Below are 27,022 nucleotides of genomic sequence, written 5' to 3'. Positions count from 1 at the left end.
ATTGGAGCAGAACTAGGTTGAAAGTGGAAGTCTGAAGGTGCAATGGGGATATTAAAATGGTTTTTTATATAAGCCTGTAAAACTTACGTCTTTGGCTGCTTTAAATGTATCCTCAACTCAAAGAATGATTTTCAAAGTATGACATTTATACTTGGTCCTTTGGACCAAACTCCAAACTCTTCACTCCAAACACTTGGGCATGGTGCCATAGCTGTGCTTTCTTTACAAATCAGTTCAACTTCTTTAGAATTTGAGCATTGCCAAGTACAACTGCAGATCCTGCCCCCCTTAAATAACAACCTCCCCACATTGCTGCTTCTGAAATCCATATAAATGCAAAAAAGTAGCTTTCTCTTTGGCTGCTGTTCACAACATAATCCAAAAGGTCTAAAGAATATGCAGAGTAAGTTGTAAGGTTCTCTGGACTCTACCTGGATATTCTTTCTGAAATATTTTCCTAAGAATACTTTTTAAGAACACAACATTAAAAAAAAAGATTAATGTGTTTTCCAGAGAAGGAACAACTTTATATTTAAAAAACACTTCGGACCACAAAATAATTATTCAAAACCACAGGCATGCACTCAGAAAGGCAACTGCTACTCAATCTGTCCTTTATGTCAGTACTTAAGTATCTTCAGCAGCTGGTTTCTAATAGCTTGCCCTAAGTGTTGCCAAACAAGAATCATGGCACAGAGGATCAGGTGCTAATTCCCAGTAGCTGCAGCCAGGGCCAAGGGTCCAACTGCTTGTCCCATCATAACACAATCCATCAGCACTGCTGAACCAACACTGTTCTCTGGATTCTAGGCAGAGCAGTGATAGGGAGTGCCTGCAGTACTGTTATTCTGCCCTGGCTTCAAGAAGCTCAGGAGCAATGTACACAGAACAAGAAAAAGGCTACTAACAGTATCAGACCTTCTTTATTATATAAAATATGAGGATGAAAGCGAGGATTCTCCAGCAGCAGCAGCCTCTTTATGACCTTGGCTCCCTAGAAAAGCTTGGCAGGCTGGCTCTGTTTTTTAACATTTAAAAACCTGTTGAAGACTTTTACATTATGATTTCAGCAGGCATTATTAGAGGGTGAAGGTTCTGCATCCTAGGCTGGGCAACGATAGGGAGTTGTTTTATTTGTTCATTCAGTACTTTTAAAGGCATTAAGAGTTTAATTGTTAATATTCATAATGTATTTGATGATGCTGTGAGTTACTGCAACAGTTCTGCAGAACAACGTAGTATGCTAACAATACCATCAATAGACACTGGCTTCATATTAAAGAAAGGGGCTGGTAGTTTCCCTGGCAAAGATATTCAGCTTCCTGACTGCCTCCAGTGCCAAAAGAAAGGATGCTGCTGTAGCTCCAAGAACATAAGCTATCCCTTGCCATGATGGAAATATGCTTAACATGGCAACAAAGACATGGGCTAACATGGTAAGTAAGGCCCCTTCTGCACTCACCATCTGCCGCGTGGCTCTCTGCTTCACAGTAGGGTCTCTTTGTATTTCCTCCTTTAGGCATGAGGAGGTGACCTGCTACTTCTCCTGAACTGAGCTACCATTTTTCCTGGCCCCTTGTTTCCAAGTTGAAAAGTTGTTCACCACTTCTTTTCTTTTTAGATACTATTTCAATGATCTGTTGCCCACAAGTCTTAATTTTTTTATATAAAGGAAGCTCACTGATCCCTTAGAAATGGCAAGGCATGTCAGAACAGAAAAGCTGAGTGGAGCAAAATCCACACTGGCGTGCTCTGCTTTCCCTGTGCAGGCAGGGTAAAAACTGAGCTTCCCCTGTTCCTGGAAACTGTGGGGCTTCTCTGATCTGAGACATGGGGAAAATTGAGACGTGCGAAATTGAGAATCTGGTCTGAAGGTAATGTTCACTTGATCACATGCACAAATGCCCTAATACAGTAAAAATCTTAATCTTTAAAATGCCAAGCATCTTTTAAAAAAGCTGTACAATGTGTTTTCTTGTCTCTTTTTACTTACTTGAGATCCCTGCTCTCCTTTTGGTCCTGCTTCACCACGTTCGCCTGGCTCACCCTTTGGATTAAAGAAAATCCATTAAAAATGGGTGAAAATGAGAGGTTGTCCCTAGTAACAAATATAGAAGTACAAGTATATTATTTTAAAACAAAAATAATGAAGACAGCACACTTACTGGTGGTCCTTGTTGTCCAATAGCACCTCTGTGTCCTGGAAGTCCTGGGTGACCCTAGATATAGGAGCACAATATATTACTGGGCAGGCAAATTATGTTATGAGTTTGTAGTGGACAGGTTCAGCCCACAGAAATAACATATTCAGTAGCCACGACCACCTATGAGCCAAACCTCAGATTTGTTAAGACTATTTGCCATCTACCTTGAACAGCTTTGTGGCTGAACAGGAGCTGTGGTGGTTGAGTTTCAACTTCTTCTGCCTTGCAATATGCTTTTGCATCCATGCAGTAAATGAAATCATTTCTTTCCCAGGATCATAATTGGGTGGGGGACACTAGGATATGACAAAGGGCATACTACAGCTCCAATAGGATTGTTTGAAAATATGTATGTGTGAAATTACCTTGACTTAAATTACCTCGGAATTAAATGAATACCAAGTGGTTAAAATTGTTTAAAAATACAATGTTTATACTAATTGGCTGACTGATTTATTCACTTCATTCATGTGATTGGCTATTGAGTGGGAAGCAGGGAAGATTGTGTGTGGATGAACAGGAAAACTAGGACTTTGATCATGTGTCCTACACATGCATACAGTATGGCCAGTTTCACTATATTGTATTCGATGAATATATGAAAAGTCATCCAACAGAGTCAAATTGTTCCAGATCACCAACTAATTCAGCTCATATTATGCTCAGTGGTCACAAGCCAATAATTCAGTGAGCTCTGCAGGGGCATCTGAGCAAATCCAGTTTGCCCAATTATGCGCCTTTTTTTTTTTGCAGCTACCATCCTCACATCCAATTGCTGCCGCTACCTCCAATTTTTTAAAAGCACATACTAAAAAAAAGTTTGATTATTTTTTAATTGAGACTTTTGGGATTCCTTCAGTGATTCCTCCTTCCTGCCCTATACTTCAAGTGTTGTTTTTATGCATGTTTTTTATCATCATCATCATCATCATCATCATCATCATCATCATCATCATCATCATCATCATCATCAAGTTTTGTATACTGCCCTCCCCCGGATGGCTCTGTGCGGTGCACAACATATTAATATATATAAGTAGAGCACAGTTTAAAACATAGCAAAATACAACTATAACAACATATATATGGCTCTATTAGGATTAAACAATTAAACACAGAGGTGGGATCCAGCAGGTTCTCACCAGTTCCCGAGAGTGGGTTACTAATTATTTGTGTGTGCTGAGAGGGGGTTACTAATTGGGTCTGCTTTTCTGTAAAAAATTCCATTAGGTCCAAAAATCATAAAGTCCTGTTGTTTCTTATGTGGCTGGTTAGCAAAGGTAGAAAACGGGATAATTCTCCCTATTGAGCTGTTTTAAAAACATGTTTTAGAAATATGGTAAAGTTCCTTGTTTAAGGAAAGTATCCTTCTTTTGATTTCTAGAAACAAAATTAAGTATTTGAAAGTATTAAGTATTTGACAGGCAGTCAATTAGAGGAGAAGTAGTTGTTTCTGTTGGCAGTAGACGATAGGACTTGCTATAATGGGTTTAAATTATGGACAGAAAGATACCAGCTCGAAATTAGGAACTTTTTTTTACAGTAAGAGTTTTTTACAGTAACAGAGAAATTATTAATGCCCCGCCCCCGGAATGCCCGGCCACGCCCCCGCCGTACCCCGCCCAGCCCCATTGGCGCTACGCCACTGTTTGAATCCCACCACCATGGGAACCTGTTACTAACATTTTTGGATCCCACCACTGATTAAAACCCCTCTTAAAACACAGCATTCCAATATACAATATCTTGTCTGACAGCGAAAACCCTCCCAAGAGGGCAGTAGGTCCCTCAGATGTTATGGGACCATCAGAAGGGGGACCATCAAAAAGGGGGGGGGGTATTTATTGCCCTAACATTACTGTGTATTTATTGCCCCAACCTGGATAACTCAGGCTAGCCTGATCTTGTCAGATCTCAGAAGCTTAGAACCTTAGTTGGTACTTGAATGAGAGAACATCAAGGAAATTATTATGCAAAAGCAAGCGATGACAAACCACCTATGAACATTTCTTGTCTGATAAACCCTATGGGATTGCCATAAGTTGGCAGTGACTTGATAGCCAAAAAACCCCAAACTGTAATGTATGTATGTTTTATCTTCATTAAAAGAATTGTAATGATGTGTTTTATTTGATTTTAATCATTTATAAGACGTATTTTTATTATGCACGTTTTCTACCTGTTGGTAATTTTAGTACCCTTGGTAACTTTGATCAAGGCAGAAAGGAGGGGTACATATTTTGCAAGCAAATAAATAACAAAACAGACTATCACAGAGCATAAATACTGAAGCAAAAACCAAAGTATGTTTTACCTCATATCCTACATCACCAGGCTCTCCTCTCTCTCCACGTTCACCAATAGGACCCTAAAAAGTTAAAAAGAGGCCTGATTGTTTAAATTTTCATTTGAAATATACAGACAAATTGAAGGGGGGAATACAAATTCAAATGAAATAACTCAAAAAAGGGAAGGAAACAAGGGATGCTTTCAAAATTCTATATGTGAACCATTTACAGAATTTAACTCACATGTAATTTTGTAATCAGCTCCAAGTGGTAAATGATTAATGTATTTATAACCACAGTACATGAACTCCTGTCTAAAATTCAATTTCAATTTGAATGTCACAGCTTAAAAACAAATAAATGAATAGGTTGTTTGCACAGAATGTGGTGGAAAAGTCAAATAAATTTAGTAGTGCATTGTCGAAGAATGTCATGGCCTGAATCAACTGGCTGTTGTGGTCTGCATCTGCATCTTTTACCTGCATCTATGGCTTGTATCTTCAGAGCCATGTGACTGAAAATGCAGTTGCAAATATGACTGCAAATGTGATTGCAATTGCTACTGCAACTGAACTCTATCAGGACACATGCAAATGCACCTCACCCTTGCTCCCATCTGTAAGATGGACAAAACATATACCTCACCACACAATCACGCCACACTATCCCACAGAGTGAAACACATCTTACCATGACATGCCTCTGAGGATGCCATCATAGATGCAGGTGAAATGTTAGGACCAAAATATACAAGACCACAGCTCCACAGCCCAGAAAACCCACAAGAGCCAGCAAATTTAACAGTACTTTGCATTATGCAGTGTCATACACCCCAGTCCAGAGGGGCAGGGGAATCTGCCAATGGAGGTGGCGCAGGGGTGCGCTGGAGGATTTGGCCTTCCCGGGGCACTTTCCCCAGTGGAGGGACAAATCCATCAGTGGGCAGCTGTTGCAGCCCTCCGCAGCAGCCAGACATGGTGCAGAGCATTGCGTCAACACTCCTGCACCCTTCTGCCACTGCTGGGGAAATGGGGGTGCTTCAGAGGTGTGAATAGGTGTGTAGCTGACATTAGTCAACTTCCCACCAGCCTTTCTCTGCCAGAAAGCCAGCACTGGGGGCTTGGGCTTACATAAGAACAAGCCTGCTGGATCAGACCAGAGTCCATCTAATCCAGCACTCGGCTACTCGCAGTGGCCCACCAGGTGCCTTTGGGAGCTCACATGCAGGATGTGAAAGCAATGGCCTTCTGCTGCTGCTGCTCCTGAGCACCTGGTCTGCTAAGGCATTTGCAATCTGAGATCAAGGAGGATCAAGATTGGTAACCATAGATCAATTTCTTCTCCATAAATCCGTCCAAGCCCTTTTTAAAGCTATTTAGGTTAGTGGCCATCACCATCTCCTGTGGCAACATATTCAAACACTAATCACACGTTGTGTGAGGAAATGTTTCCTTTTATTAGTCCTAATTCTTCCCCCCAGCATTTTCAATGAATGCCCCCTGGTTCTACTATTGTGAGAAAGAGAAAAAATTTCTCTCTGTCAACATTTTCTATCCCATGCATAATTTTATAGACTTCAATCATATCTCCCCTCAGGCGTCTCCTCTCCAAACTAGAGTCCCAAACACTGCAGCCTCTCCTCAAAAGGAAGGTGCTCCAATCCATCCTTTTGGTGTGGTGTAGGCCCGTAGAGCCCAATGACTTCTCAGCAGTAGGCTTTTTTATTTTTTGCCTCCCCGCACTGCTGAAAAACCCTCTTGGAGGTGGCGGGGTGGTGCTAAAGCAGTGCTACATCTCACTGCTAGAGGCTCTGGATTGGGCTGCCCCACAGATATTACTTCATTGTTCCTGTCAATTGTACTGTTGTTTTCATATTTCAGTTGAAAAGTTAATTCTGAGAATCCTACCTTATCCTAGCCATCTAACAGGGCAAGATTCACTCTAGTTAGGTCAAGTAACATTTTATATGTTTTTAGAACATTGTTGTTTACTGTATAATACATTTAATTGAATTGTGCATTTTTGCTACTGGTGTTCTGGTCGTTGACCGTAAATAAATGATTTGGATTTACATGTTATTGTTTTATATTGCTGTAAATCACCCCGAGCCCACTTGGCAGGGGAGAGTGGGATAAAAATTGAACAATTAAAAATGAATAAATAAATAAACACACAAGAGGTACAATCTGCACCAGGAAGTTCTTTGGTTCGTAACTTACACACTTGACCAGTTTACTGGTGAGTGGTCTGGTAGATTTTGATCCTGGAATTTCTCCTCCTTCTATGTCTGGCATCCTCAGAGGCATGTAATGGTAAGATGCGTTTCTCTCTGTGGCACAGTGTGAAGTGACTGTGTGGTAGGGTATATGTTTTGTCTACCTCACAGGTGGGAGTCGGGGTGAGCAGCATTTATTATTTTAATTGTGATCTCCAGGATCATCTGAAAATGCCACAGGGATCACTGGACAAACCAAACCCATTGGCCTAGAATAATTTCTTTGACAGGAAATACACAAAGAATACCCACACAGTGGGAAAGTGAAATTTGTGCAAGTTCAAACATATCTTAGTATTTCAAAATAACTATACTGGTTCCACATTTTTAAAATACAATGTAATGATAATGTCTGGAGGCAACTAGAGATTTTTGGAGAATGCCATTTATTGCTTCCTGTTTGGAATCACTTATATAGTTTTCTGGATAAAGAAAGACCTACTGGTTCACCTATGGTCCCAGGTGGTCCCAGAGCTGTGCTGTCTTCACCAGGGTAACCCTATAATAAAGATAAATAATTTATTAGATGTTACATTTGAGTGAGTCTTTAGTAAACTGACTATGACAAAAAGTTATATTAGATATCCAATATTAAATGCAGACCTTTAGTAATTTATACATTTATGCCATGTTAGTAAATATATAAACACAAACTAACTAGTTGTTTCCCCATTATGATGTTTTTGTGGTACTGGAGAATTTCTTTTACCTCAATCAAATGCAAGGAGAACAGTACAGTGCTGAGCAGCCTCCAAAATCAACAGGTTGCTAGCAGAGCAGACAGGCATTGAGAATATGATTGCTGCTCATCACCCTTCTTTCTTTTCTGAGTAGCAAGAGAAGGTGGAGATGGGAGGGAGGACCCAGAAAGAGGGAGAAGCAGGAGGGCAAGGTTGAGGTGGGAACAAATGGGGAAAGAGAAAAAAGATGAAGGGAGGTGTAGAAGGAGAGATACAAGAAGGAGACAGCAAGAGGAGGGGAGTGTAAAAAGGAGGCTGGAACAGTTCTCACAAATCATGAGCTGGAGAAGAAAGCAGGGACTGATAATGCAGTTTCACTGCAAGATTCTTGCAGATCCATGCTAGTAACTTTCTGTTTTGAAAAACTGCTTACATAATGCTTCACAAATATTGCAAGTATAATCTTAAAGGGCAAGGAGTAAATGAGTGACAGAACACAAGTTTTGTTTGCAGAAGACTGTAAAAGAAAAAGATTGAAAAGACCTCTTTCTTCCTGAGTCTCTGGAGAGCCACTGCCAATCAAAACAGAAAATCCTAAGCTAGATGGCCCAAAATGATGACTTGCAATATGCCAAACCAAAATACAGTAATCATAAGCAATCACATGAGTTAATGAACCGTTAGTGGATCTATGACAGAACTAAGCTTTAGATTTGAGCTACTGCAAACTCAAATTTATCTTTTCATTTACCTAGTTTATGAATGTATCTTCACAGAAGGATGTACCAGTAACTGATGGTAATAATTTCTACTACAATATTTGTCATAAAAACACATGCAATTCCAGCCTTCATACCTTCTCTCCTTTGGGTCCTGGAGGGCCAGATGCTCCTGGTTGACCCTGATGACCCTAAGATAAAGAACAACTAAATGTAAAGTCAGCATTTCCTGGCCATTAATCCAACAATCCTCTCTCTCTTTCTCATGTTCATACACAGAGTCTGTGTGTCAGGTGACAGACGGAGATGCAAGGATATATAAAATGATCAAGAAAGAAAGCAGGTTTGCACTTATCTACCACTGTAGTCACCTGTACAGTCATGCATGGGGATTGTGTATATACAAGACTACCATGGGGAAGTTTTAGAAGCTGAAAACGCCTGAGGGAATTTCATTCCCCTCCCCCATGCTACTTCCCACATTTTGCAGCATGATTTAGGGCAGTGGTGGCGAACCTTTGGCACTCCAGATGTTATGGACTACAATTCCCATCAGCCCCTGCCAGCATGGCCAATTGGCCATACTGGCAGGGACTGATGGGAATTGTAGTCCATAACATCTGGAGTGCCAAAAGTTCACCACCACGGATATAGGGAGTAGAGAGCCCTTCCTTCACTTCCTCCCTGCCATTGCCAGAGTGAGGTAGAGTTGCTGGATTTAATTAAGAGCTCACCGTGAGGCAGGAGAGGAGGATGCGTAACTGCAGAGGTGATCACTTGATGAACAAAAGTTACAGATCTTTAGAGCAGTGGACTGTACATTTGGAGAGCTGGATTTGATTCCTCACTCCTCCACATGAAGTCTGCTAGGTGACATTGGACCAGTCACAGTTCTCTCAGAACTCTCTCAGCTCCACCTACCTCACAAAGTGTTTGCTGTAGGGAGGGGAAGGGAAGCCAATTGTAAGCACTTTGGGGCTCCTTAAAGGTAGAGAAAAGTGGGTATAAAAACCTACTCTTCTTCATCTGGAAATATATTGCAGTGACACCTTCTTCCTCATGTTGGGGCCTAGTATGGAGATGAATAGGTTACCGTACTATTTTTTTTGAAGGGTTTCATTCTGTCAAGGTAGAAAAGAAGTGTTCTGTGGCAAGTCTAAGGAGTGAAAGGCTTGTTCTTTGTCGTTCTGTGGTTGTGAATATAACGATGGTAGGGGTGGACTATAGTGCAAAGCAGGGATGTAGGTATAGATGTTTTATGGGGGGGCTCGGGGGTAGGGCCACACCCCCACCTGCCCCTGGGGCATGGCCATGCCACCCCAAGCCTCGCCCCTGGCCTAGCGCTTATAAAAGCAACTCTCCAAGGCCGGGGATGGCAGACTTCCCTGCCCTGCCCTGCCCCCCACCAGCTGGGCTCCCAGTTCTTTCTGCCCTCCCCTCTGGGCAGAGGCATAGACGGAAAATGGAGCCCGGTGCAAAATCTGAGTTTTGCGCCCCCTCCCCCTCAGGGCAGCCGCTGTGATGCTGGAATCCACCTCCAAACAGCATCACTTTCAATGGTGTTTAAACTAGAGAGCCCAAATTCTCCTTTTAAATCCACCTTAAAGGGAGAATCTGGGGTCTCTAGTTAAACAACATTGGAAGTGATGCTGTTTTGGGGTGGATTATCCCCCACCCTGAAACAACATCACTTTCAATGTGGCGTAGTGGTTAAGAGCAGGTGCATTCTAATCTGGAGGATCCGGGTTTGATTCCCTCCTCTGCCACTTGAGCTGTGGAGGCTTATCTGGGGAATTCAGATTAGCCTGTACATTCCAACACATGTCAGCTGGGGCTAGTCACAGCTTTTCGGAGCTCTCTCAGCCCCACCCACCTCACAGGGTGTTTGTTGTGAGGGAGGAAGGGCAAAGAGATTGTAAGCTCCTTTGAGTCTCCTACAGGAGAGAAAGGGGGGATATAAATCCAAACTCTTCTTCTTCTTCTAAACTGAGGACCTCAGATTCTCCCTTTAAATCCATGCCGAAGGGGGTGGATTTAAAAGGAGAATCTGGGGAAATTTGGGGGGTGTCTGCTGTCAGGGGTGCAATTGCTAAGCTAGCAGCACCAAAATTTTAGGGTATCTTTAGGAGACTCTCCTAATGATACCACCCAGGTTTGGTGAAGTTTGGTTCAGGGGGTCCAAAGTTATGGACCCTCAAAGGTGTAGGACCCCCATCTCCTATTAGCTCCCATTGGAAACAATGGGGGATGGGGCACCCCTTTGGGAGTCCATAGCTTTGCACCCCCTGGACCAAACTTCACAAAACCTGGGTGGTATCAGTAAGAGACTCTCCTGACGATATCTGCCAGGTTTGGTGAAGTTTGGTTCAGGGGGTCCAAAGTTATGGACCCTCAAACGTGTATCCTCCATCTTCTATTGGCTCCCATTGGAAACAATGGAGGATGGGGGAACCCCCTTTGGGAGTCTATAACATTGGACCCCCTGAACCAAACCTCAGCAAACCCGGGTAGTATCATCAGGAGAGTCTCCCAAACAATCCCTCAAAGTTTGGTGCTGCTAGCCCAAACAATGCGCCCCCTGCAGGCCAAAAACCAAAAAACCACAAAAAATGTTTTAAAAACCCACAAAGGGAGGGGCGGAGCTTCGGACTTGAATGGGGGGGTTTGAACCAGAGGAACCCCCCCCCTTACCTACGTCCTTGGTGCAAAGGCCTACTCTAGTTTTGAATAGTTTCAGAAAGGGGACTGGTCGTGTTTCAGAACCTGGAATTTGCTGATCCTTTCGGCTGTTGTTATGGCAATCAGGAACAATATTTTCATGGTGAGGAGACAAATGGAGCAAGTTACAATGGGTTCAAATGGGTTTGCCCATGAGCTTTGAAAACACAAGTGACAAGCTCTACTAAAGGACTAGGCAGCGGTGGCGAACCTATGGCACTCCAGATGTTCATGGACTATAATTCCCATCAGCCCCTGCCAGCATGGTCAATTGTAGTCCATGAACATCTGGAGTGCCATAGGTTCATCACCACGGGACTAGGAAATGGGCTGAGTAAACCGATTTAGCAACCAGGTGGATAAGAGTCCTCCTTGGACTAGGTTTAGGAGGTAGTTGAAGACTTCTTAGATGGGACGTGTAACAGGTTCTAAGTTTTGGTCCTTAGCCCATGCACAGAAATGCTTCCATTTGGCAGCATAAGAACACCAGATGGCTGGTTTTTTAGCATTAAGCAGAACTTCTTTTATGGGTTTTATGGCATTGCTGATTACGCATTGCCAGTATTTGGATGTAGGAAGAAGACAGAGTGTAGCTTTATCTGCATTTTTTGTTGGGCACAAAAAGGCTGGGTTCAGTTTTGGAACAGATGGAAGTGAAGATGCTTGAATCCATCTGTTGGTGTTTGAGGAGGGTGTTGAGCTTGTATCTGGATAAAGTCTTTTCCCCAAGTCCTTTTTTAAAGAGAGGAAGCTCTATCGTGCCTTGCTTTGGAAGTCAACTAGTGGTAAATAGAGCAGTCCAAGACATCATGCTCTTCACTGAGATGTAAAAAGCATTTCTCATATTTGTCTACATGGGAGATTTTCTACCCACAGGATATGCAATTTTGAAGAATGCTTTTTGTACCATTTTCCGGGCACTAGGCTTTCTGCATACAGAGCACTGCAGTGGCAGAGAGAGAACTGAGGAAAGGGCACTCTGCTCCCTATTTACTATTCTGGAAAAGGTAGGAGAAGGGGGATGGAATATACTCAGGCATTTTTGAGCTTGAAGAACCTCTTTGCAGTAGGCCTGCATGTACCCATGTATGACTGCACAGGTGCCATAACAATGATCTCCAGTTTCTCATTGTTGCTTTTCATCTAGAGACTTTGATGCATATTCTTCAGATTCTAGAATTACAACCAGATACGGGATGCAATATGTCTATAGGAAGAACTGTATGGATTTATCCACAGTTTGACAATTTTAATACAAGATGCATACATAATGTAAACAGAAAAAATCAGCCAGTTGTATCTGTTTCTTACCCCATAACCTGGAATTCCGGGTTCTCCAGCAGGTCCCATTAAACCTAAATATCCCTGTGTCAGAAACACATTTTAATCACATTTAATTACTTAAACAGTGATTAACGTAACATTTCTAATATGTGGAAATATATAGCATACAATTCAGCCAAAGTTAAGTATTTTTTGATGGAAATATTTTACTTCCGCTTAAATTACTCTCTTCACGTTCATTTTATCCTTACATCTACCTGTGAGGTAGATTAGGCTGAAAGTATGTGACTGGTCAAGGTCATTCAGAAAATCTCTATAATAGATGGGAGTCTTGAATTTGGGTCTCTCAGATCAAAGCTCCAACCACTACATCAGACTAGCTGTTATATACAGTGAAAAATCCTGCTTGAATAACATTGTCTTGATGATTTTACATAACACTAGGAAAGAAGGTGCAAAGTGAACCTCACACAGGAAAGCAGTTTCAAAGTCATGGAGCAATCATGAAAAAGGTCCTATTCTGCATAGCCATATGCTGAACTTCAAAAGGAAGGAGAAAATAAGGTGGGCATTGTACAAATTATCTGATTGGAGAGGTTCATGCTTAAGAAGGTACTATGGCCCCAACATGTTTGAGACGTGTCATTACACATCTGCAGATGACCTCTCCAATAGTTTCATGTAGATGTTGAATGTGTAGGAGGCAAGATGGAACCTTGCAGAATATCAGAAAACAAAGGCCATGGGGCAGAGCAGCAGTCTCCTATTACTACCTCTGGATTTGACCCTTCAAGAAGGAATGTAACCACATGAGCGCATTACCACTGAATGCTGCCTCAACTTGCCTACTGGAGAGTGGGGGAAAAGATCTTCTATTTGGTCTACTAGCTCACTCACACCTCCTTCGGTGAGTAGCTTGTGACATCCCAAATGTGTGCTTGCACAGAAGACAACTGTACAAACAACAGTTACAGGAAAGTATAACACTGTTTTCACCTTTGGTCTTCTGTGAAGTCCCACATTTGGGATTTTACAAGTTGCTCAACAAAGGAAGGTGGGGTGAGCCAGTAAATGGAGGACCACTTAACTGACCAATGAATTGTAACGCAGGTCCCCCCATTGCTGATTCTTGACAAATGTTGATTTCCATAGCATAATGCCAACTGAAGGTGCCAGTCAAGGACATCTCCACTCTGCAGATGTCATCAGTGTGGACACCACAAAGAAAGGCTGCTGGCAGTGGCATAGCACCAACAGGGCAGGCAGGGCGCGATGCCCAGGCACACGGCATGGGGTTCTGGGGCGGGGTGGGTGGCGCAGTGGCATGGACACAGGGCACGTGCATGCCCCAGGCGCAGTTCCCCCTATCTCCGCCCCTGGCTGCTGATGAATGAGTGTCTGGCTGGAATAAGCCTTGATATGGAAGGGACAGGCGACACCAGTGTGTAGATAATACAGTTCAATAGTTTGAACAATCCACTTAGAAAGTGTCTGGGAGGAAGCTATGTTGCCCTTAAGCAGGTGAAACTTGGAAGCAACTTTGGGGAAAAAACTGAGGCTGGGTCTAAGAACAACCTTCTGATAGCACTAAACAGCATACATTAAGAGATAGTAAGAGTAGAAGCCATGTGGTTAGGGGTTCAAATAGTGGTAGCATCAATCTAGAGAACACAAGGAAAAGACTTTGTTGAGGAGCTGGGCAGGCTACAGGCGGGTAGTGGTTATGTAGATACATTAAGAACTATTTTGGTGTAAAATAAAAAAAAATTGTAATGTCATCCACAAAGTCATAGAAGACAGAGATTGTAGGAAGATGAAGGAGCAATGCCTGTCATCTCTGAGACCTTTCTGCAAATGCAGAATAATGCACTTTCAATCTACTTTCACAAGTTACACATTCTCAGCCTTACCTACCTCACAGGGCAGTTGTGAGGATAAAATGGAGAAGAGGAGAATAATGTAAGCAGTTTCGGGTCCCCCTTGTAGCAAAAGGCAGAATATAAATGAAATAAATGAAGAAGATAGGGGGAAGATAGAAGGACGATTGTTGGGTGAATATAAGGGAGGAAGTTGGGAAAGATGAGGACGAGATATGCAAGAAGAAATAGTGTGGGGACGGCATATAGGATTAAGCAAGGTGCCCCCTGCAAGTCCCTGAAGAGGTCCATGAACAGCACAAACTTCATTTGTTATCTCTGCACATTCATAGCTAGGATCTGGGTTTACTCTGTGTAATGAAACAATAAGTGATGAATATCTTCTGTGTACAAGCTGGAAAATGTGTCAATCAGGGAGAACTGGACAATCTTATAACTATCCAGGATCTTTCGTGAATGTAGCATTTAAAAACATCTAATCTAGACCTCTCTCTTTTTGTGCTTGAAACTTTATACATAAGACTTCTTAGTATAAATTAATATTGTACGAACCAATGGACCTCTTGTTCCTCTTGAACCCTTTGGACCAATTTCTCCAATATGGCCATGATCACCTGTGACTCCAGTCTCTCCTGGAGGACCAAGTTGACCCTTTTCCCCCTATTTGAAAATGGGGCAGGGAGAAAGCAATAGAATAACATCAAACTATTATGCAAAAAGAACATAAAACCCATATAGATCCAATGTTAAAAAAGAAGTCATTTTCAGTTATAAAAAGAAGTCACTTTCAGAATAAATTTCAGCAGAAGTATGAAGATCTACCTTTTTGCCTAGACGGCCCCTTTGACCGGGACTTCCTGGAGCTCCTTCAGGACCCTGCAGTATTTATCATGAGAGAAAATAGAAAATATGTTTAAATTGTAGTACAAACTGCATAATCTTAGCAGAACCTTTTAAGATTACAAATGGGGTTGTGGGAAACTCTTGTTAAGTTAATTTTTGAAGAAGGTAGCATGACAACTCTATGTTGTAACACAGTGATGTCATCTTTACAATGATTTTATCAAGCAAGTGGAAATGCAACAAACCTTAACATGTCTGGGCAGAAAACAACAGCTGAAGACTAAAATATATTTTGTGCTGAAGCCAAACATTTCATCTAGCTACATATGGTACTCAAGTCCCAGAAGACTGAAGCAGGATATTTAGAATCCAGGCCAGAACATGCTCTCTTATGAACTGAAAGTAGACATGTTTGTATTCCTTTAGCCCTTCATGGCAGGTTTAGGTAAGCGAGACAGCAACTGAAGGAGAAACATATCTGGCATTTGTCTTGCCAAGAGAGCAATGCAGGCCATATGAAAATTTCCCCACAACTAGTAAATTGGGAAAGGAGAACAAGTCTGATACTACTTGGAGAATTTCCCCTTCATGGACAGCAGGCTGCCCCCACATTTAAAGACAATGTTAACATGACATCATGCTCATTTTGATCATGACTCATACAGTTTTATATAAACCAAATTAAAAATAAACCCACTGATTTGGTTCAAAGGAGATTCTTCATAGTGGCTATGGAGGAGCATCTGCGTGAATACTCCCTCCATTGTTTGTGTAGTAGGGAGAGGGTTGAACCTAAGCTCTGCTTTGGAAAAGGAGTGGTATAATGTGCTACAGTGTGCTACTTCCCCCTTTTAGTCCTTTAAAAGGATTTTTTTTGCTTTCCCAGCCAAGCTGTGTTGAACCACTATTTTATGACTCATTTGGGAAAGGGGAAAGTTAAGGGGAAAGGGGGACTTTCCGGGGCCCAGAGGGATTAATGTTTGATCAGTGAAACAGCAGTCACACCAGGCCCCTGTGCCCCAGAAAGCCTCCTTTGCAGATGCAACAGGCATGAGTAGCAACAGCAGGGAGGGTGGCAACAGGGGAGTATGGATGCTATTCCTGCTCCGCAGAAGGGAGCTGCCAAAGGGGGGGAAAGTTTTCCACCCCTGTGTGGAAGCAGCCCAGGATGGATTCAGAGTAAAAATTGGAGTGCCACCACATCTTCAATAAATAGCACTTCAGTTATGTTAAATACTTCAGTTAACTGTTAAATGGTCACCTTCACTAATCCATTCCAGTGTCTCTTAAAAGACTATGGAAGTCAGTCAGTGTCTTGAACTTGATAAGGTTAGTTCTTCCTTTTCTATATTGTGGTAAAGCTCCCTCCTATCAAATAGCATATTGGAAACAGCTTGCAGTGGTAAGCCACTCTCCAAAATCCATGATAAACTCACATCACTCCTTATATACATCAATGTACAAAAATATTTCAGGGTGGAAGAACTGTGCCAGCCAGTCATTGGGTTGTTCTGCCTGTTCCATTGAAATTTCCAGCAGGAAATCTTACATCACCAAGAAACCATGCAGTTTAAACCTGGAGGTCCAGCACTGGGCCCAGATGTGATTACTACTACCATCCTTCCTTAATCAACCTTTAAAATTTCAGACAGTAAGATTCAATCTCTGTTTAAGATCACATATACATTTTTGTGTACACTTAGTGAATGATCCCATTTCATGATACAGTTTGATTCCCCCAGGGTAAGCTTTTTACAGCCATATAAAATTGTAATTAGGGATAGAAGGAAGCTGTTGATGATCATTTTCTGGAAACAAATGCTGTAGCCAAAGTATAAAAAGATTTCAGCAGACAATGTTTTCATAAACAACTAACTTCCAGATTAGATGTTAATTGATTCATAACAAAAACACTGTTGATATATTTGGTGAGTGAGAAAATAAACAGAATAAAACGCATTGCAGCTGATTAAATGTTGTTTTCTTTCTTTTTCTTTTGAATGCAATGTGCTATGAAGACAAACATCACAGAACATGCCATGGTAAGATACTCCATGCATCTGTCTTAATGTTTAGGGACTGTATGATACAAAAGATAAAGGCCAGGAACAGAGAGTTGGTAATTATAAAGTGTTCTAAATATGCTATTTTGTTAAATGTTCTGAATATCTAGAAATAGTGAATAACTGAGGCAATGCACTGAGGAGAATGGACCCATTCTTTGAATCCCGTGTGACTTAATAAGTTGTTGTTCATATAAAAATACCCAACATGCTGCTATGGTGAAGCAACCTCAAAATTTGTTAATAGTACTTCCATCTTCTCCTATGCTTAAGCAACCACTTTCCAAATAATGGGGAGCAAGCAAAAGGGAGATAATGATGTCACAAGTAAAAGGAAACAAATTGAAGAGGGCAAAAACCAGGGTTGCATTTACCTGTAACTTGTTCATCAAGTTGTCTTTTGGGCAGATACATCTTTGGATTGCCACTTGGCAGGCCTGTTGTGGAGAGATTTATTTCTAAGCTTCTAAGCTCCTAAGGTTCATTTATAAATCTTCTAAGGGGTGGCCCTCCCCATCAGAGCCTTTGCAATGTGCTTTCCTGCTGAAATGGTGACCTCAGTTCTGTCTGAACTACCATAGCAAGAAAAACCAGAGAACTCCCAACAGGACATGTGGGAAAAAAATTGTGCCTGCATAGAAAGCAACTCAATAAACAACAGTTACAGTTAAATGCAACCCTGTATTCAGCTTTGGTCTTCTGTGAAGTCTCACATTGGGATTCTTCCAAGCTTATCTTATAAGGAGGTGAGGTGGTGTTCTCACCTGTTTGGTTATTGGAACAGAGATTGGAGAACAGCTTTACCCAGTTCTGCTTCCTTTCTAACTTGCAGGTCCAGAGCATAATGTTTTACAAAGTTGTCAGTGGAGGACCATGTGGCGGATCTGCAGATCTCCAGGACAGAAACACCACTAAGGAAAACAGAGGAAGAGGATTGTGCTCTGCTCGAGCAGGTATGAATGCGAAGGTGAAAGGACAACTGTGCTTGTTCATAACACAGTTTTATTGCTGTAACAATTCATCTAGATAAGGACTGAAAGACAGAATTGCACTTACCCTGTAGCTGATGTTCATCGAATGTCTTCTGTGCAGGCACATATTGGGACTATGCATGTGCAGGCCTGCCTAAGACTTTTCTAGCTTTTAAATTCTAGGGGGTAGCTAGACTGTTTGCAATTTAGTGCCCTATCCCTCAGTTCCCCGGATCCGCCACAAGTGTCTGACCACCTCAAACAGAGAGTTTGCCCCCCTCAAACAGAGAGTTTGCCATGGGGCAACAGGGAGGGATGTGTGCCTGCACAGAAAACACTCCATGAACATCAGTTACAGTAAGTGCAACCCTGTCTTAATCATCAGTCTTCTGTGCAGTTCCACACTTGGATTCTAGAAAGCTAACTACCAGGTGGTGGGAACAGATCTATGATGGACCACATTGAAACATAGTTTTGCAGAACTGCCTTTCCTACTGATGCCTCCTTTCTTGCATCCAGGTCCAAGGCGTAATGCTTGACAAACATGTCTGCTGAAGACCAGGATGCAGCTCTGCAGATGTCTGGGATAGGAACTCCATCTAAAAAAGCTGCAGAAGAAGCTTGTGGATACCCTTGTAGAATAAGCACACACTCTGAGCAGACTCTCAACATCTGAGATTGTGTAACACATCTTTATTGTGTAAACAATCCAGTGAGACAGTTGTGTAATGATACTCTCCTCCATTTGCCTGATCCAAAAAAAGCAATAAACAATGACCTATCTTGTCTAAACTCTCTTGTCCTGTCCAAGAAAAACAATAATGCCCTCCTGACATCAAGACTGAGGGGGACTTCACTGGAACTGATTTCTTTCGAATCAGAGACACTTTCGAGGGCTGCTTTCTCACAACGCCCTATCACAGTGAGCCTTGAGCATCATTTTTGGCACATTCTATAAGCAGCCACTGTATGTTCCTCACCCAAACACAGCAGGCAGAGTTCATGCTCATCGAGCACTTCTGGGCCATAATTCCTGCTCAGTTTCAATTACAATGTACTAAAGGTGGGAGATTATGTATCTGAAGTCCAACTTGTTCATGTAAGAATGATGTTTACATAATTTGCCTGAGTGCACAACTGTAATTGGGCATTATTCTCCATGCTATGAGGTGTAGATGCAACATCATGTGGTGAAACTGAGTGCCGCTCCTCAACATATTGGGGGCAGTAGGCAAATAAATGTAATTCCCACTGGGTACCCTGAAAAGTTTGAAAAATCAAATTTGGTAAGGCCAAAAGGGAGCAATTTGAACGGCCTGAGAAGCATGCTTCATCAGCTCCACTACCACTTTAGTTAACAGAGTGAAAGTGAGGGAAATGTGGAACAGAGTCCCCCACCACACAAACTGGAAGGCATGTCCAACTGAATAAGGGTTGTTGCCCACCCTGGAGCAGAAAATGCTGTCCTGTGCAGTGAACAAATCCACTGCCAAGGTACCTTAGAGATCAAAAATCAGTTGGATGTATTCATCTGAGAAAGACCATTTGTGGTTTGAAATACAGACTCTGCTCTGTGTAATTGCCTGTGAGTTGCGAATTATAGCTATATGTATGGCCCTGAGTGAAGCTTGATAGCCTATAGCCCAGTGCCAGGCTTCCATTTATGTAAAACATAGAACATTTGAATGAGGATGTTCTTGCCTTGCAGGAAATCTGATAGGAAGTTGAAAGCATGTCTAATTGCTCTCAGTTCAAGAATGTTAATATGCAATCTCCTCTCTCCTGGTGACCAAATGTCCTGAACAGAGGGATCCTCACAATGATCTCCCCATTCACTCAGGGTTGCATCAGTAGTAAGGACCACACCATGTTGCCTAAGGCCAAAAGGGGAACCAACAGTGGTTGGATTCAAATAATTTAAAAACCGATTCTGGTGGTGGGATTCAAATAATTTAACAACCGGTTGTTTACAGGCAACATTTTAACAATCGGTTCTGCCAAAGTGGTGCGAACCTGCTGAATCCCACCACTGGGTACCAATAAAGATGCTAGTGTCAGTGGACCACCATAACAGCACTCTTATCACCTTTCTAGGTATGGAAAAAGACTGCTGAGGGGAATGAACAATGGGTTTAAATACTGACAGGAACCATAATTGCAGTGATTGCATACATAATTTAGCCATAGGTAAAATGGCCATGGGAGAGGCTATCAAGCACAATAATCTCTGGCTAGAGTGTGATTTTTGATAACAGTGATGTGAGAAATGTAGCAGCAATAACTTCAGTGCAGTGCCCCCAGTCCTGGGGAGGAATCTTTTAACAAATCCAGATTTGCTCCAATAAACTGGATCATCTGGGAAGATGGAATCCAGACTTCTTCTAATAAACTTTGAGTCTTGAACTGTGGCAGTTCTGAAAAATGAGTGTCAAATGGCCAATCAATGTTTCCCTGTAATCTGCCACCAACAGCCAGTCTCATAAAAAAGGGAAAATAGTACAATCCTGAAGGCACAGTAATGCTATGGCAGGGACCATGGGTTTGGTAAACAGTCTGGGGACAGTTGCCAACCCAAACTGTCACATCAAATATTGATAGTCTCTCTCTCTCTCTCTCTCTCTCTCTCTCTCTCTCTCTCTCTCTGTGTGTGTGTGTGTGTGTGTGTGTGTGTGTTAAGTGCCATCAAGTTGCTTCTGACTCATGGAGACCCTATGAATCAATGTCAATGTGGTTTCTGTGAAAATAGGCATCTTGTAGATCAATTACAACAAACCAAATATTATGCTTTAACAAATGTAACACTGAAACCAGGGACACCATTTTGAACTAGGTCAACAAGAAACTTATTGAGACCCCTGTGGACATCAGAACAGGCCCTCCAGGCTGGAGAAGCATCTGGAAATTTCAAACAGCTTGACTGGAAGACATGCCAGTTTGGCTAACAAGGGTGAGGAAATGTTAGTAGGGGCATGGAGCCTGTGTGAGTAAGCTGCACATTTAAAAGGAGACAAAGAGCAGATGAGGAGGAAAGTGGAGATGATAGCAAGAGCTGCTCCACAGCCTGCACATCACTAGGAGTGAAAAGAAACACCTTGGATGAATGAAGCAATTCTGGGCTGTCAGCTATTAGACAGGGGCCTGGTACAGCTGGAAAAACCTTGGGAAGGGCAAAGGAAGATGGCACTGATCACTGAAGGTGACGAAGCTCACCCAGTTTTATTATCTTCACCAGGCCAGGTTACTGGCCCCTTATTTGTCATGCTCCAACCTAATCACAGTGATCCATGCTAAGGTCACCTCTAGATTAGACTATTGCTCTACACTGGGCTGACCTTGAGACTGACTTGGAAACTTCAACTGGTTCAGCTTGCAGTTGCACAGGTCCACACAGGGCCTTTATGACAAGAGCACATTCATCCAGTGCTTCATCAGCTGCACTGGTTACCAGTGGAGTACTGAGTCAGATTCAAGGTTTTGGTTATAACCTTCAAAGGCCTAAGACATCTGGGACCATAGTATCAGCGGGACCAATTCTCTAAGTACATCCCCAAGGGAGCTGTCATGTCCCCACAGAGGCTTTTGTTATTTCCCTATTAAGATTCAGTTTCCCCATAGTTATCATGGTTTTAGTTCATTGTTAAGTCTTCTAAGGGAGGGTATTTTCGTTAGCCCCTGTCCCTTTAAGACATTTCACAATAGGAAGTTTCCTTTCTTTACCCAGCAATCCCCTGTTTTAGTCCTAGCCAGTTAGTCAGAGTGAGGTGCTAAGGGTAGTTGGAGACTGGAATATTCATGACGTCCATATTAGTAGATGGTGGTCCATAGAGCACAAGTCAAGTTTAACAGCAGTTAGAATCAGACAAGGACTAAAAGAACTGAAAGGAAGCAAGACACAGTGGACTTTCTTGAAAGCAGCCAAGAGAAGACATAGTCTACAGCTTCAAACCTGCTCAAGACAAGCAAGTACTCTGATTTAGATAGACCCAAGGGAGGAGTTAGGGTCTTGATTCTCTCCAGTAATAAACCTATTGTTGAACTGTTGAACCTGGCTTGTGTCTCCCCCACTCTGTCCTAGCCAAGTACAGGGCACCAAAAACAGATTCACTGGGGGGGCAGAACAGGAGTGCTTTGCTCCATAGATAACAACTTGTTGGTGATCCCTGGCCTGAAAAAATATCTGGCTGTTCTCAACCAGGGTCAAAGCATTCTTTGCTCTGGCCCCAGTTTGGTAGAATGCTCTGTTGAATGAGAACCAGGGTCTTTGGGACGCACCAACCTAGCCACAGTGATCCTGCTATATGGAGCTATTTTGCCAGGCCTATGGTTGAGGACAGCAATGGCACTCTCCATCATCACTGGACTCCCTTTCCCTAACCTTTATATAACAAATAGAAACTTCAAAATTATTTGTCTTCTTCCTATTGACCCTCTACATGAAAAAGAACGAAACTTGCTCCATTATGGATTTATCTACCTACTTGGATCTGTAATTGTCATTACCACATCATCAACATAATATTTCAGTTTCAGTTTTTTTCTCCATATACTTTTAATCCTCCGATTCTTGAATCTTACCTGATCTTATTGGCAAGTACTTCCAATACAAGATTGAATAGCAGTGGTGATAGTGAGCACTCTTGACATGCTACTTTTTCAATTTTTATTCCTTCAGTTAAAACTCCATTTGCCAAAATCTTATATGTTGTTTGTTATAGATGCTTTGTAGCAGTTCAAGAATCCTGAACCACACATTAAATTATTGAATGTTTTTAACAAGAAAGGCCAAGCTATGTTATCAAATGCTTTCTCTGCATCTAAAAAAAATAAACACTTCCTTTTTCTTCATATATTCCATTGCACTGACTACAAAGCAAATGTTATCCTTCATCTGTCTTTTTGGAACAATCAGTCTACACCACTGTGATAACAGAGGATCATTTCTTTCCTTATGTATCAGTGTCATATAGACGTCTTGCCATGAGGATGGCAACGTTCTCCCCCTGCTAATTCCATTCATGACTTTTTGTAAAGGTAATATTAAATTATCCTCCAAACTTTTGAAATACATTGCTGCTAAGTCCACCTGGGCCGGTGCTTTATCTTTCTTCAATATTTTTTGCTTGTCATATTTCTTAAATTGGAATATTTTGATTCAAGATGTCTCTATGTTCAGATGTGAATTTCTCAGTTGGTATCCCTTTTATAAATTCTTCTATTCTCAATTCTACTGGATTTTTTTATAGAAGTCTGAAAAATAAGATACAAATTGTTCCTGAATTTCCTTCTCCTTTCTTAGCTCTTGTTATTGTTCTTCTTTCAGTTGTCTTTCTCTCTTCAAAAACTCATTTTATTTTGTATTTCTTCTGTCTCCATAATATTTCTTTCAAAATTACTTTGTCAGAAGGATTTTTATATTGCTCTTCCATAGCTTTTAATCTATCTATTATTTTCTTGTTCCATTCTGTCTTTCTTTTGTTTTGCCACAAACAGTATTAAATTAGTATTAATATAACAGACGATATTTCAATAGCAGTGGTATAGGATGCAAGTAAAGCTTTTATGAGAGGAAATTTAATCACATAATGTCACCTTTAGGAATGAAATGCAATCTCCTCTGGTTTTAGGAGTGAACTGTTGACAAGTTTTACAGGCACTGACATTATGTTCTTCATCAAGATATAGGAAACAGAGGTTATGTTCGTCAAAATGAGACATTTTAGTGTCACAACAAGCCCATTTTTAGCTATCTTTCAAACCAAGGAAATACAGAAGAAGAGAAACCCCAATTTAAGTAAGGAAGGGTGAGGTAAAAATTGTTTTAACAAACGAGAAGCAGAGTAAAAGAATTGGTTTGCGAAAATGGACTGTTTGTGGCATAGCCAATGCAGGAAAATCAGAGAAAATTTTACTTCAGCTGTAAGAGATGAAGGGGGGAAAATCCTGCTCTAATGATGCCAAAGAAAGAATTGATAGAGAGGGGTTGCCATCCCTTGGAGCATGTGACCGTTTGGGCGGGAAAATGTATTGCAATGGTTTCAAGCAGGAGGGGAGGGTGTTCCTTGAAGGCTTTAAAGCTTATAAATCAATCTCTCTGCAGCAGGTCTTCTCCATGGCAGTCCCATTGTGGGGCTGCACAGAAGACCAATGTTGAACAGCTGTATTCTGACAGTTTGTTCTTCTACATTTATGTTAATTCAGTTAATTTGGCCAGACTACTTGAAATACAAATTCACACTCAGGTAATCCTCCCCATAATGCTACAGAATCCCTGATACTGTAGTGTGGTCTTTGGCACATTTGAAGCCCAGTCATGTTTCCAGTGAGTACTGGTCTTGAAAACAGTCTGTCAGATTTCATTGTGGGCATCTCAGATTTAAATTCCACGAAGCCATCATTTGACTTTGTTAAAAGACTATAATATAAGATGCAAAACAGTATTGCATTGATTGATGTTTATTAAATTAAACTATCAGGATGTGAACCTTTCTTTCCAACCTATAGCTTACCAATAGGATTAGGTGTGATTTTGGATATTCTACAGTTAATGAAAGTACATGTAAGGTTACACTTCTTGTGTTCCTGCTCCTTTGTAATTCAAAAAAGAAAACTGAACTTGCAAATGGAACCTCTATAATGTGTGCCCTCTGTAGCCCCCTTCAGGAACTAAAGAAAATGAAAGACAATTACAAAGACCTATGAAGTTTTGCACACATACATGATGGTATGCAGTATGATATGGTTCCGTTAACATTTGAGTTTCTATTAATGAATCTGTGCTGCTTGTTGATGTAGCCTCTTGAACTGAGGTCAGCTCTAACTTGGAAGTTGTCTTCCTTGTCAGCTCAACATAGAACCTATATGAAGTGTACAGAGACTATAAAATCATTGAAGAGATCTCTATCAACTAAATCAGAAGTTTCACCAATCTCAACCCAAAAGGGCAAAATATATTGCCACTTCGTGATACCAGGATTACCAAGGTTCTGAAAATACAAGCACTTCTTTTTAATCATTCCAAGCCATTCTGGACACTCACAAATTCTCCACAATCATCCACTGTGTGAGTTCCATTAATATGACTGCAAGCAGAAGTGGTAATAATTGCTTGCTGTGAGCCAGGATCCCATTCCAGTTTAGCTAGCCTGCAACCAACAACTTATTTCACATAAACCGTTTAGCTGTTTGGTCATGACTTTCAATTCATGTATAAACAAATGTTTGTATAATAAATGTGGGATCATTATTCACTTAGTGGATGAAATCCAGACATCTTTCTTCCTCTTCTGTTGGAGGCCATAGTATTTTGATCCTGGGAAAATGCAGTTCCAACCCCTTCCCATTCAGCTACCACAATTGCAATAATGAGTGCATGTAATGGGCACAACCTGGATAGTGTTTAAGCAGCAACTGGTGAATATTAAAGCAATTCCCTCGCCTTGAATGTATTTTGTAGGAAAGTATTTTATTCTTTTAAATTATTTAAACTATTCAAGAACTGCTAATTTGGCATACTTAAAAGCCAAATCAGTGAAGATCTAATGGCCTCATTTTTGTTAAACGGGCAGCATCAGAGAACACTTACCGGAATGCCCCTTATGCCGGGTTGACCTGCAGGACCTGGAGCTCCTGGAATTCCAGGTTCTCCTTTTTCACCATCTTCTCCAGAAAGCCCTTTGTCTCCTACATTTCCCTAAAACAAAGAATAAGCAACCATTATGCAGGAATTTGTTCCTTCTAAATCTCCCTTGTTTTAAGCAGACATAAATACAATAATTCCTAAGTGGCAGGTTGAAACCTGGTAATATGCAACATGACACTAGATATGCTTTTTTGTGTTTTCTGTGTTTGTAATCTTATTGCAAAATGCAAACTACAAAGCAGAATAAATTCAAAATTGGCTCTGATGCTTTCTCCCTACATTAACAATGTTCAAAAATGGGCTCAAGGGCTCTCAACATAGCACATATAAAAAACAAGTGCTGCATTTTCTAGAAGTCCTACAAAGTGAAGTTTCCACAATACTGGGAGGTTAGTTGGAGGAAGCCAATGGCAAATTACCTCTATAAGTCTTTTGCCTTGAAAACCTTATGGAGTTGTCACAAGTTGGCTGTGACTTGACAGAACTTTCTACTACCACAGTACAATATAAGTGATTATGGTTGCATACGTGAAATAAGGACGAAACTAGACATGATGTGGCAGCCATATATGTTCTTTGTTTGCCTGATAGGCAAACTCACATAGGTACTTATTAAATTGGAAGAGGTACATAGACAAGGATAGCTGAACCCTCACACTATTTACAGGAATAAACTGAGCAGGGGGGAACGTGGCAGAGGCACTTGGAGTGTAGAGGTAAGGAAAGATATTGATATTTTTGATCTATTATTAAATCAGATTACATACTGGCTGATTCACACATGTACACAAATGAATAAACAACTAAAACTATCGCAGGCATATAACTGGCCTTCATTATATGTCTGGAAAGAGATTCTGGGAATTGTATCTGGGTACCAGTTTCCTATATTTTGAATGGACAATGAAACACACAACAGGGATCCTGAAAAGGAAGACTTTCTCGTATGGTCACTCTAAGAAATAGCTTCACAGACTAACCTGGTCCTGATTATTTCTGTGAATTAGCAAACAACACTGCAAGCTGAAACACAGTGATTTTTTTTGGACCAAAAGTCTAAAAGAGAACTTTGAGACTTTCAGTGGTATCCACATGGAAGGATCCTGGGGGTAGAGTCTGAACAAAGACAAATGTATCTGATGGATATTACTGATCAAAACCTCACAGTAGTCAATGTTGAAAATAATTTATAGGTAGCTTTAGAATGTATTTTTGTTTAGATCAAATTGCTATCATTCGCATAAGCGTTCCTCAGTTTGCTTTCTTTACATAGGGACATGATCCATTTGAATCCTTCTGCTATTTTGTTACAAATTATAAATGGAAGTTATCATGTCAATTCTAGTAAAGCCAAAAGAAAACACACAATGAAATATATTCTGAAGTATAAAGAAGGATTTATAGCAACAAATCATTTGAGCAGGAATTGTGCTAAGAGGCCCATAATGTATTGAGCTCTTC

The 27,022-nt window shown here is 41.2% G+C and overlaps 1 protein-coding gene across 3 annotated transcripts in view; it reads right to left on the bottom strand.

The window, feature by feature from the left end:
• Positions 1–27,022, bottom strand: part of COL24A1 (collagen type XXIV alpha 1 chain) — a 247,645-nt gene that overhangs the window by 34,842 nt on the left and 185,781 nt on the right. For all 3 annotated transcript variants that reach the window (XR_007244588.1, XM_048497359.1, XM_048497360.1), the window contains 9 exons: positions 25,505–25,612; positions 14,868–14,921; positions 14,598–14,705; positions 12,196–12,249; positions 8,304–8,357; positions 7,210–7,266; positions 4,519–4,572; positions 2,166–2,219; positions 1,994–2,047 (listed from right to left, as the gene is read on the bottom strand). Coding sequence is in view for 2 of the 3 variants with exons in the window: in XM_048497359.1 (XP_048353316.1) it covers positions 1,994–2,047; positions 2,166–2,219; positions 4,519–4,572; positions 7,210–7,266; positions 8,304–8,357; positions 12,196–12,249; positions 14,598–14,705; positions 14,868–14,921; positions 25,505–25,612 (597 nt within the window). In the remaining variant the exon portion in view is untranslated. The remainder of the gene's footprint in view (positions 1–1,993; positions 2,048–2,165; positions 2,220–4,518; positions 4,573–7,209; positions 7,267–8,303; positions 8,358–12,195; positions 12,250–14,597; positions 14,706–14,867; positions 14,922–25,504; positions 25,613–27,022) is intronic.

The sequence above is a fragment of the Sphaerodactylus townsendi genome, linkage group LG05 (genome assembly GCF_021028975.2).
Source record: "Sphaerodactylus townsendi isolate TG3544 linkage group LG05, MPM_Stown_v2.3, whole genome shotgun sequence".
Taxonomy (NCBI): Eukaryota; Metazoa; Chordata; class Lepidosauria; order Squamata; family Sphaerodactylidae; genus Sphaerodactylus; species Sphaerodactylus townsendi.
Note: the sequence above shows the minus strand (reverse complement) of the source record. Positions and strands in the feature narration are given on the sequence as shown.